The sequence below is a fragment of the Stigmatopora argus genome, chromosome 3 (genome assembly GCF_051989625.1).
Source record: "Stigmatopora argus isolate UIUO_Sarg chromosome 3, RoL_Sarg_1.0, whole genome shotgun sequence".
NCBI lineage: Eukaryota > Metazoa > Chordata > Actinopteri > Syngnathiformes > Syngnathidae > Stigmatopora > Stigmatopora argus.
In genome coordinates, this window is record NC_135389.1 from 17,739,809 (window position 1) to 17,752,738 (window position 12,930).

At 34.2% G+C, this 12,930-nt stretch overlaps 1 protein-coding gene across 1 annotated transcript; it reads left to right on the forward strand.

Annotated features, from left to right (window-relative positions):
- The first annotated feature begins 11,063 nt into the window (after positions 1-11,063).
- Positions 11,064-12,603, forward strand: kcnj11 (potassium inwardly rectifying channel subfamily J member 11). Its single transcript, XM_077597392.1, has one exon. It carries the CDS (start codon positions 11,173-11,175, stop codon positions 12,322-12,324), a length of 1,152 nt encoding a protein of 383 aa, XP_077453518.1. The 5' UTR covers positions 11,064-11,172; the 3' UTR covers positions 12,325-12,603.
- The last annotated feature ends 327 nt before the right edge of the window (positions 12,604-12,930 follow it).

The window sequence follows — 12,930 nt, forward strand, 5'->3', positions numbered from 1 at the left end:
AGTAGGGAGGTGGGTGGAATTTAGCTCGCAAGGTAAGACATCGGCTTACCTTGCGAGAGGCTGTGGATCAAATCCCACATCCTCCAAGTTGTTACTGTTCAAGTCAAACAGAAACGTAGTGGGCCGTTTCATGACTTAGTAGGGAGGACTGGGGACTTAGCTCACAAAGTAAGGTGTCTGCTTACCATGTGTTTTTTTAAGAAAAAAAGCCTTACCATACTATGTCGTTTTTTAAGAATCAGTTGGAAATATTATTTTGCTGAAAAAAATGACTAAGTCTTTATTTGAATGAAAAAAGGATTACGCATTTACTGAACTACTAGTGTAGTGATTAGTCAAACGAGAGCGGGATTCGAACCCCACATGGCAGTCAAATCCACTAACTTGAGGTCTGTCTGACCCATTGTCTTTGCCACTGGACCACAGTGACTTCTGAAATGAGATGATTGGAAGGCTAAGAAAGTCGGAGAATAAATCTGACTTCTGATTCTTCTCCTAGTTATTGCTGTGGTCCAGTGGCAAAAATATTGGTTCAGAACTTGAGGTGGGAATCAGGAGTGAGTTCAATTCCACTCTTTGCAATTCACAAATTGTTTATTGAGGTAATGAAAAGGATAAATATAACTTCCAATCACTTGATTTCAGAAGTCACTGTGGTCCAGTGGCAAAGACAAACGGTCAGAACTTCTGGTGGACTCAAGTTCAAATCAGGAGTGAGTTCAATTCCACTCTTTGCAATTCTCAAATTGTTTATTGAGGTAATGAAAAGGATAAATATAACTTCCAATCACTTGATTTCAGAAGTCACTGTGGTCCAGTGGCAAAGACAATGGGTCAGAACTTCAGGTGGACTCAAGTTCAAATCAGGAGTGAGTTCAATTCCACTCTTTGCAATTCTCAAATTGTTTATTGAGGTAATGAAAAGGATAGATATAACTTCCAATCACATCATTTCAGAAGTCACTGTGGTCCAGTGGCAAAGACAATGGGTCAGAACTTCAGGTGGACTCAAGTTCAAATCAGGAGTGAGTTCAATTCCACTATTTGCAATTCTCAAATTGTTTATTGAGGTAATGAAAAGGATAGATATAACTTCCAATCACATCATTTCAGAAGTCACTGTGGTCCAGTGGCAAAGACAAACGGTCAGACATTCTGGTGGACTCAAGTTCAAATCAGGAGTGAGTTCAATTCCACTCTTTGCAATTCTCAAATTGTTTATTGAGGTAATGAAAAGGATAAATATAACTTCCAATCATGTCATTTCAGAAGTCACTGTGGTCCAGTGGCAAAGACAATGGGTCAGAACTTCAGGTGGACTCAAGTTCAAATCAGGAGTGAGTTCAATTCCACTCTTTGCAATTCTCAAATTGTTTATTTAGGTAATGAAAAGGATAAATATAACTTCCAATCATGTATAGGCGGGCCGCCTCGTGGTGTAGTGGGTAAGTCACCTGCCTGCGACGTGGGTGTCGAGGGTTCACGTCCCGGTGTCGCCAGTCGACGACTGTATGGTGTCGGCAGTCGGCCACAGGCCGACTGTCGAACACCACCAGGAACCCCCCCTCCCAACTGTCTTCCGGTCAGCCGAAGGCTGACCGGAAATATTGTTTTGCTGAAAAAAATGACTAAGTCTTTATTTGAATGAAAAAAGGATTACCCTTTTACTGAACTACTAGTGTAGTGATTAGTCAAACGAGAGCGGGATTCGAACCCCATCTCCCACATGGCAGTCAAATCCACTAACTTGAGGTCTGTCTGACCCATTGTCTTTGCCACTGGACCACAGTGACTTCTGAAATGAGATGATTGGAAGTTATATTTATCATTTTCATCACCTCAATAAACAATTTGAGATTTGCAAAGAGTGGACTTGAACTCACTCCAGATTTGAACTTGTGTCCAACTTCAATTTCAACCCATTGTTCTTGCCACTGGACCACAGTGTGTTCTGAAATGATGTGATTGGAAGTTATATTTATCCTTTTAATTACCTCAATAAACAATTTGAGAATTGCAAAGAGTGGAATCAAACTCACTTCTGATTTGAACTTGAGTCCACCTGAAGTTCTGACCCATTGTCTTTGCCACTGCACCACTGTAAAGTTGGAAGTTGTATTTATCCTTTTCATTACCTCAATAAACAATTTGAGAATTGCAACGAGTGGAATTGAACTCACTCCTGATTCCCACCTCATGTTCAGACCCAATGATTTTGCCAGTGGACCACAGCAACAACTAGAAGGTGAAGAATCAGAAGTCAGATTTATTCTCCGACTCTTAGCCTTACTTGCTGTCATTTTTTAAAGAAAAAAAGCCTTACTGTACTATGTCGTTTTTTAAGAAAAAAGCCTTACTATACTATGTCATTTTTTACGGAAAAAAAGCCTTACTATACATGGTCGTTTTTTAAGAAAAAAAGCCTTACTATACTATGTCATTTTTTAAGAAAAAAAGCCTTACTATACTATGTCGTTTTTAAAGAAAAAAAGCCTTACTATATTATGTCATTTTTTAAGAAAAAAAGCCTTACTATACTATGTCGTTTTTTAAGAAAAAAGCCTTAGTATACTATGTCATTTTTTACGGAAAAAAAGCCTTACTATACATGGTCGTTTTTTAAGAAAAAAAGCCTTACTATACTATGTCATTTTTTAAGAAAAAAAGCCTTACTATACTATGTCGTTTTTAAAGAAAAAAAGCCTTACTATACTATACCAAGTTTAAGTTTACTTACTATAATATGTCGTTTTTTACGGAAAAAAAGCCTTACTATACTATGTCGTTTTTTACGAGAAAAAAAAGCCTTACTATATATACTATGTCGTTTATTAAGAAAAAGCCTTACTATACTATGTCGTTTTTTACGAAAAAAAAGCCTTACGATAAAAAGTCTTACTATACTATGTCATTTTTTAAGAAAAAAGCCTTACTATACTATGTCGTTTTTTTAAGAAAAAAAGCCTTACTATATTATGTTGTTTTTTAAGAAAAAAAGCCTTACTATACTATGTCGTTTTTTAAGAAAAAAGCCTTACTATACTATGTCGTTTTTTAAGAAAAAAAAAGCCTTACTATACTATGTCGTTTTTTACGGAAAAAAGCCTTACTATACTATGTCGTTTTTTACGAGGAAAAAAAGCCTTACTATATATACTATGTCGTTTATTAAGAAAAAGCCTTACTATACTATGTCATTTTTTACGATAAAAAGCCTTACTATACTATGTCTTTCTTTACGAAAAAAATTCTTACTATACTATGTCGTTTTTTAAGAAAAAAAGCCTTACTATACTATGTCATTTTTTAAGAAAAAAAGCCTTACTATATTATGTCATTTTTTAAGAAAAAAAGCCTTACTATACTATGTCGTCTTTAAAGAAAAAAAGCCTTACTATACTATACCAAGTTTAAGTTTACTTACTATACTATGTTGTTTTTTAAGAAAAAAAGCCTTACTATACTATGTCGTTTTTAACGGAAAAAAAATTCTTACTATACTATGTCGTTTTTTTATAGATAAAAAGCTTTACTATACTATGTCGTTTTTTAAGAAAAAAAAGCCTTACTATACTATGTCGTTTTTTACGGAAAAAAAGCCTTACTATACTATGTCGTTTTTTACGGAAAAAAAGCCTTACTATACTATGTCGTTTTTTACGAGAAAAAAGCCTTACTATACTATGTCGTTTTTTTTTTACGAGAAAAAAAAGCCTTACTATATATACTATGTCGTTTATTAAGAAGAAGCCTTACTATACTGTGTCGTTTTTTACGAAAAAGCCTTACTATACTATGTCGTTCTTTACGAAAAAAAGTCTTACTATACTATGTCGTTTTTTAAGAAAAAAGCCTTACTATACAATGTCGTTTTTTAAGAAAAAAAGCCTTACTATACTATGTCGTTTTTAACGGAAAAAAAATCTTACTATACTGTCTTTTTTAAGAAAAAAAGCCTTACTATACTATGTCGTTTTTAACGGAAAAAAAATCTTACTATACTGTCTTTTTAAAGAAAAAAAGCCTTACTATACTATGTCGTTTTTTAAGAAAAAAAAAGCCTTACTGTACTATGTCGTTTTTTAAGAAAAAAGCCTTACTATACTATGTCATTTTTTACGGAAAAAAAGCCTTACTATACATGGTCGTTTTTTAAGAAAAAAAGCCTTACTATACTATGTCATTTTTTAAGAAAAAAAGCCTTACTATACTATGTCGTTTTTAAAGAAAAAAAGCCTTACTATATTATGTCATTTTTTAAGAAAAAAAGCCTTACTATACTATGTCGTTTTTTAAGAAAAAAGCCTTAGTATACTATGTCATTTTTTACGGAAAAAAAGCCTTACTATACATGGTCGTTTTTTAAGAAAAAAAGCCTTACTATACTATGTCATTTTTTAAGAAAAAAAGCCTTACTATACTATGTCGTTTTTAAAGAAAAAAAGCCTTACTATACTATACCAAGTTTAAGTTTACTTACTATAATATGTCGTTTTTTACGGAAAAAAAGCCTTACTATACTATGTCGTTTTTTACGAGAAAAAAAAGCCTTACTATATATACTATGTCGTTTATTAAGAAAAAGCCTTACTATACTATGTCGTTTTTTACGAAAAAAAAGCCTTACGATAAAAAGTCTTACTATACTATGTCATTTTTTAAGAAAAAAGCCTTACTATACTATGTCGTTTTTTTTAAGAAAAAAAGCCTTACTATATTATGTTGTTTTTTAAGAAAAAAAGCCTTACTATACTATGTCGTTTTTTAAGAAAAAAGCCTTACTATACTATGTCGTTTTTTAAGAAAAAAAAAGCCTTACTATACTATGTCGTTTTTTACGGAAAAAAGCCTTACTATACTATGTCGTTTTTTACGAGGAAAAAAAGCCTTACTATATATACTATGTCGTTTATTAAGAAAAAGCCTTACTATACTATGTCATTTTTTACGATAAAAAGCCTTACTATACTATGTCTTTCTTTACGAAAAAAATTCTTACTATACTATGTCGTTTTTTAAGAAAAAAGCCTTACTATACTATGTCGTTTTTTAAGAAAAAAAGCCTTACTATATTATGTCATTTTTTAAGAAAAAAAGCCTTACTATACTATGTCGTCTTTAAAGAAAAAAAGCCTTACTATACTATACCAAGTTTAAGTTTACTTACTATACTATGTTGTTTTTTAAGAAAAAAAGCCTTACTATACTATGTCGTTTTTAACGGAAAAAAAATTCTTACTATACTATGTCGTTTTTTTATAGATAAAAAGCTTTACTATACTATGTCGTTTTTTAAGAAAAAAAAGCCTTACTATACTATGTCGTTTTTTACGGAAAAAAAGCCTTACTATACTATGTCGTTTTTTACGGAAAAAAAGCCTTACTATACTATGTCGTTTTTTACGAGAAAAAAGCCTTACTATACTATGTCGTTTTTTTTTTACGAGAAAAAAAAGCCTTACTATATATACTATGTCGTTTATTAAGAAGAAGCCTTACTATACTGTGTCGTTTTTTACGAAAAAGCCTTACTATACTATGTCGTTCTTTACGAAAAAAAGTCTTACTATACTATGTCGTTTTTTAAGAAAAAAGCCTTACTATACAATGTCGTTTTTTAAGAAAAAAAGCCTTACTATACTATGTCGTTTTTAACGGAAAAAAAATCTTACTATACTGTCTTTTTTAAGAAAAAAAGCCTTACTATACTATGTCGTTTTTAACGGAAAAAAAATCTTACTATACTGTCTTTTTAAAGAAAAAAAGCCTTACTATACTATGTCGTTTTTTAAGAAAAAAAAAGCCTTACTGTACTATGTCGTTTTTTAAGAAAAAAGCCTTACTATACTATGTCATTTTTTACGGAAAAAAAGCCTTACTATACATGGTCGTTTTTTAAGAAAAAAAGCCTTACTATACTATGTCATTTTTTAAGAAAAAAAGCCTTACTATACTATGTCGTTTTTAAAGAAAAAAAGCCTTACTATATTATGTCATTTTTTAAGAAAAAAAGCCTTACTATACTATGTCGTTTTTTAAGAAAAAAGCCTTAGTATACTATGTCATTTTTTACGGAAAAAAAGCCTTACTATACATGGTCGTTTTTTAAGAAAAAAAGCCTTACTATACTATGTCATTTTTTAAGAAAAAAAGCCTTACTATACTATGTCGTTTTTAAAGAAAAAAAGCCTTACTATACTATACCAAGTTTAAGTTTACTTACTATAATATGTCGTTTTTTACGGAAAAAAAGCCTTACTATACTATGTCGTTTTTTACGAGAAAAAAAAGCCTTACTATATATACTATGTCGTTTATTAAGAAAAAGCCTTACTATACTATGTCGTTTTTTACGAAAAAAAAGCCTTACGATAAAAAGTCTTACTATACTATGTCATTTTTTAAGAAAAAAGCCTTACTATACTATGTCGGTTTTTTAAGAAAAAAAGCCTTACTATATTATGTTGTTTTTTAAGAAAAAAAGCCTTACTATACTATGTCGTTTTTTAAGAAAAAAGCCTTACTATACTATGTCGTTTTTTAAGAAAAAAAAAAGCCTTACTATACTATGTCGTTTTTTACGGAAAAAAGCCTTACTATACTATGTCGTTTTTTACGAGGAAAAAAAGCCTTACTATATATACTATGTCGTTTATTAAGAAAAAGCCTTACTATACTATGTCATTTTTTACGATAAAAAGCCTTACTATACTATGTCTTTCTTTACGAAAAAAATTCTTACTATACTATGTCGTTTTTTAAGAAAAAAGCCTTACTATACTATGTCGTTTTTTAAGAAAAAAAGCCTTACTATATTATGTCATTTTTTAAGAAAAAAAGCCTTACTATACTATGTCGTCTTTAAAGAAAAAAAGCCTTACTATACTATACCAAGTTTAAGTTTACTTACTATACTATGTTGTTTTTTAAGAAAAAAAGCCTTACTATACTATGTCGTTTTTAACGGAAAAAAAATTCTTACTATACTATGTCGTTTTTTTATAGATAAAAAGCTTTACTATACTATGTCGTTTTTTAAGAAAAAAAAGCCTTACTATACTATGTCGTTTTTTACGGAAAAAAAGCCTTACTATACTATGTCGTTTTTTACGGAAAAAAAGCCTTACTATACTATGTCGTTTTTTACGAGAAAAAAGCCTTACTATACTATGTCGTTTTTTTTTTACGAGAAAAAAAAGCCTTACTATATATACTATGTCGTTTATTAAGAAGAAGCCTTACTATACTGTGTCGTTTTTTACGAAAAAGCCTTACTATACTATGTCGTTCTTTACGAAAAAAAGTCTTACTATACTATGTCGTTTTTTAAGAAAAAAGCCTTACTATACAATGTCGTTTTTTAAGAAAAAAAGCCTTACTATACTATGTCGTTTTTAACGGAAAAAAAATCTTACTATACTGTCTTTTTTAAGAAAAAAAGCCTTACTATACTATGTCGTTTTTAACGGAAAAAAAATCTTACTATACTGTCTTTTTAAAGAAAAAAAGCCTTACTATACTATGTCGTTTTTTAAGAAAAAAAAAGCCTTACTATACTATGTCGTTTTTTACGGAAAAAAAGCCTTACTATACTATGTCGTTTTTTACGAGAAAAAAAGCCTTACTACACTATGTCGTTCTTTACGAAAAAAAGTCATTTTTTAAGAAAAAAGCCTTACAATACTATGTCGTTTTTTAAGAAAAAAAGCCTTACTATATTATGTCGTTTTTTAAGAAAAAAAGCCTTAGTATACTATGTCGTTTTTTAAGAAAAAAGCCTTACTATACTATGTCATTTTTTACGGAAAAAAAGCCCTTACTATACTATGTCGTTTTTTAAGAAAAAAAAGCCTTACTATACATGGTCGTTTTTTAAGAAAAAAAGCCTTACTATACTATGTCATTTTTTAAGAAAAAAAGCCTTACTATACTATGTCGTTTTTAAAGAAAAAAAGCCTTACTATACTATACCAAGTTTAAGTTTACTTACTATACTATGTCGTTTTTCAAGAAAAAAAGCCTTACTATACTATGTCGTTTTTTAAGAAAAAAAAGCCTTACTATACTATGTCGTTTTTTAAGAAAAAAAGCCTTACTATACTATGTCGTTTTTAACGGAAAAAAAATTCTTACTATACTATGTCGTTTTTTAAGAAAAAAAGCCTTACTATACTATGTCGTTTTTTAAGAAAAAAAAGCCTTACTATACTATGTCGTTTTTTACGGAAAAAAAGCCTTACTATACTATGTCGTTTTTTACGAGAAAAAAAGCCTTACTATACTATGTCGTTTTTTACGAGAAAAAAAGCCTTACTATACTATGTCGTTTTTTAAGAAAAAAAAGCCTTACTATACTATGTCGTTTTTAACGGAAAAAAAATTCTTACTATACTATGTCGTTTTTTAAGAAAAAAAGCCTTACTATACCATGTCGTTTTTTAAGAAAAAAAAGCCTTACTATACTATGTTGTTTTTTACGGAAAAAAGCCTTACTATACTAAGTCGTTTTTTAAGAAAAAAAGCCTTATTATACATGGTCGTTTTTTAAGAAAAAAAGCCTTACTATACTATGTCATTTTTTAAGAAAAAAAGCCTTACTATACTATGTCGTTTTTAAAGAAAAAAAGCCTTACTATGCTATACCAAGTTTAAGTTTACTTACTATACTATGTCGTTTTTTAAGAAAAAAAGCCTTACTATGCTATACCAAGTTTAAGTTTACTTACTATACTATGTCGTTTTTTAAGAAAAAAAGCCTTACTATACCTTGATCTTCTTTAACGGAAAAAAAATTCTTACTATACTATGTCGTTTTTAAAGAAAAAAAGCCTTACTATACTATACCAAGTTTAAGTTTACTTACTATACTATGTCGTTTTTCAAGAAAAAAAAGCCTTACTATACTATGTCGTTTTTTAAGAAAAAAAAAGCCTTACTATACTATGTCGTTTTTTTAAGAAAAAAAAGCCTTACTATACTATGTCGTTTTTAACGGAAAAAAAATTCTTACTATACTATGTCGTTTTTTAAGAAAAAAAGCCTTACTATACTATGTCGTTTTTTAAGAAAAAAAAGCCTTACTATACTATGTTGTTTTTTACGGAAAAAAGCCTTACTATACATGGTCGTTTTTTAAGAAAAAAAGCCTTATTACACATGGTCGTTTTTTAAGAAAAAAAGCCTTACTATACTATGTCATTTTTTAAGAAAAAAAGCCTTACTATACTATGTCGTTTTTAAAGAAAAAAAGCCTTACTATGCTATACCAAGTTTAAGTTTACTTACTATACTATGTCGTTTTTTAAGAAAAAAAGCCTTACTATACCTTGATCTTCTTTAACGGAAAAAAAATTCTTACTATACTATGTCGTTTTTTAAGAAAAAAAGCCTTACTATACTATGTCGTTTTTAAAGAAAAAAAGCCTTACTATACTATACCAAGTTTAAGTTTACTTACTATACTATGTCGTTTTCAAGAAAAAAAGCCTTACTATATTATGTCGTTTTTTAAGAAAAAAAAGCCTTACTATACTATGTCATTTTTTAAGAAAAAAAAGCCTTACTATACTATGTCGTTTTTAACGGAAAAAAAATTCTTACTATAATATGTCGTTTTTTAAGAAAAAAAGCCTTACTATACTATGTCGTTTTTTAAGAAAAAAAAGCCTTACTATACTATGTCGTTTTTTACGGAAAAAAGCCTTACTATACTATGTCGTTTTTTAAGAAAAAAAGCCTTATTATACATGGTCGTTTTTTAAGAAAAAAAGCCTTACTATACTATGTCATTTTTTAAGAAAAAAAGCCTTACTATACTATGTCGTTTTTAAAGAAAAAAAGCCTTACTATGCTATACCAAGTTTAAGTTTACTTACTATACTATGTCGTTTTTTAAGAAAAAAAGCCTTACTATACCTTGATCTTCTTTAACGGAAAAAAAATTCTTACTATACTATGTCGTTTTTGAAGAAAAAAAGCCTTACTATACTATGTCGTTTTTTTAAGAAAAAAAAGCCTTACTATACTATGTCGTTTTTTATGGAAAAAAAGCCTTATTATACTATGTCGTTTTTTACGAGAAAAAAAGCCTTACTATACTATGTCATTTTTTACGAGAAAAAAAAGCCTTACTATATATACTATGTCGTTTATTAAGAAAAAGCCTTACTATACTATGTCATTTTTTACGAAAAAAAGCCTTACTATACTATGTCGTTCTTTACGAAAAAAAGTCTTACTATACTATGTCGTTTTTTAAGAAAAAAGCCTTACTATACTATGTCGTTTTTTAAGAAAAAAAGCCTTACTATATTATGTCATTTTTTAAGAAAAAAAGCCTTACTATACTATGTCGTTTTTTAAGAAAAAAAGCCTTACTATACTATGTCGTTTTTAACGGAAAAAAAATCTTACTATACTATGTCGTTTTTTAAGAAAAAAAGCCTTACTATACTATGTCGTTTTTTAAGAAAAAAAAGCCTTACTAAACTATGTCGTTTTTAAGAAAAAAAGCCTTAAGATAGTATGTCGTTTTTTTACGAAAAAAGCCTTACTATACTATGTCGTTTTTTACGAGGTGAGGCGTCTGCTTACCATGCGAGAGGTAGTCGGATCGAATCCCACATCCTCCAACTTCACACTTTTCCGCTCAAAAAGAGGTGTAAGGAATAGCCTGCACAAAAAGCTTACAATTAGGCTGGTTTTGAAGAAAATAAGCATTACTATACATGTGCATTTTAAAAGAAAGATTTACTATATATGGTCATTTTTTTTAAGAAAAAGCCTCACCATACATGGCCCATGCAGCTCCAGTCAATTGGAGGTCGTAAATGACTGGAGCACCTTTGTTCCCATTGTCAGGTCTGTTTTACGCCTTGGCCACCAAAGTCTTCTTCCCTTATCACGTGTAACCCGGCCGGCAAAGGAGGAAAAAAAGCTAAGTGCATTTCTAACATGACGCCGAGGGGGGCGGGTGAGCCAACGAGCGAGCGAGTGACGGCGGCAGCTGAGGGTGAGGAATCCCCGTCAGAAGGCTGGAACTAAAAGAGAGAAAGGAGGTCGGCCGGCAGGAGCTGAGTCCGAGGAGTCCCCGTTAGAAGGCAGGACCTAAAAGAGAGAAAGGAGGGCAGTCGGTCGGTCGGTGGGCGTTCGGGCCGGCGGTTGGGCCGCAACATGCTGTCTCGAAAGGGCCTCCAGCTCCCGGAGGACTACCTGCTGACGCGCCTGGCCGAGGACGTGCAGCACCAGGCCAAGGGCGCGGGGACACGGGCGCGCAAGGCTCGCTTCGTGGCCAAGAACGGCGCCTGCAACGTTGCGCACACCAACATCCGCGAGCAGGGGCGCTTCCTGCAGGACGTCTTCACCACGCTGGTGGACCTCAAGTGGCTGCACACACTGGTCATCTTCACCATGTCCTTCCTGTGCAGCTGGCTGCTCTTCGCCATGGCCTGGTGGCTGGTGGCCTTCGCGCACGGCGACCTGGACCCGCGCGCCCCCCCGGCCCGCGCTCCCTGCGTCACCGAGCTGCGGTCCTTCGCTTCGGCCTTCCTCTTCTCCATCGAGGTGCAGGTGACCATTGGCTTCGGCGCCCGCATGGTGACCGAGGAGTGCTGGGCCGCCATCTTGGTGCTGATCTTGCAGAACATCGTGGGTTTGCTGGTCAACGCCATCATGCTGGGCTGCATCTTCATGAAGACGGCGCAGGCGCGGCGGCGCGCCGAGACGCTCATCTTCAGCAAGCACGCCGTGGTGTCGCTGCGCGACGGGCGCCTCTGCTTCATGGTGCGCGTGGGAGACCTGCGCAAGAGCATGATCCTCTGCGCCACCGTGCGCATGCAGGTGCTGCGCCGCGGCGTAACGCGCGAGGGCGAGCTGCTTCCCCTGGAGCAGATCGACGTGCGCATCGCCAACCCGCTGGACACCAACGCCCTCTTCCTGGTCTCGCCCATCGTCCTGTGCCACGTCATCGACGCCAACAGCCCCCTCTACGGCCTGTCCGCCCAGGACCTGCAGCGCGACGAACTGGAGGTGCTGCTCATCCTGGAAGGCGTGGTGGAGACCACCGGCATCACCACGCAGGCCCGCACCTCCTACGTGTCTGATGAGATCCTGTGGGGGCACCGCTTCGTGCCCGCCGTATCCGAGGAGGACGGCGTCTATGCCGTCGACTACTCCAAGTTTGGCAACACGCAGAGGGTGCCCACGCCCGGCTGCAGCGCGCAAAAACTGGAGCGCCAGGGCGGCGTGGCCGGCCTCAAATTCGGCGGTGCCGGCGAGGGAGCGCCCTCGCTCCGACGCAGGCGGAGGGCGTCCACCCGGCGCTGAGAGCCCGGCGCTCAGGGAATGCACGATGTGCTCCGTTAAAACTGAAAAAAAAGGACAAAAAACGGTGCGAACCCACACGGTAAAGACGTTATTCGGTTGTGCCGTCGACGGTCCACCAGAGTCGCTTTTGCGATCAGCTTTTTCATTTTTGACTCGGTCAAATGACCTCTCACGACCCCGGATCGAGTGGTTTTCATCAGATGATTGAATGGCCTAAGTTTAATGACAAATTGACAATTAGTTGAAAAGAGTAACATTTACATAGGAGACGCAGCTAACGCGTTGTTATAAAAAGTGCCCAGAAATGACGCTGCTGCCCCTTGGTGGTCAGTCTCGGTACACCGTCTTAAAATAATTCCTAGTCATTTGAAGTCAGTGGCAAAGACATTTCAACGAAATTTAAAAATTCCAATAAAAGATGACATGAACTGTGATTTTCTTTCAATAAAAATTAAGAGAAAATAAATGTTTTGCCCCCTTTGTTTAAAAATGTATTGAAAAGGGAGTACTCTGGTTACGGTATCGGTCTCGACTTACATCGTTTCGTCATTAAGAACGAATCATTAAAAGCAACAATCTATTTTTCCCATAACAAATGATGCAAAT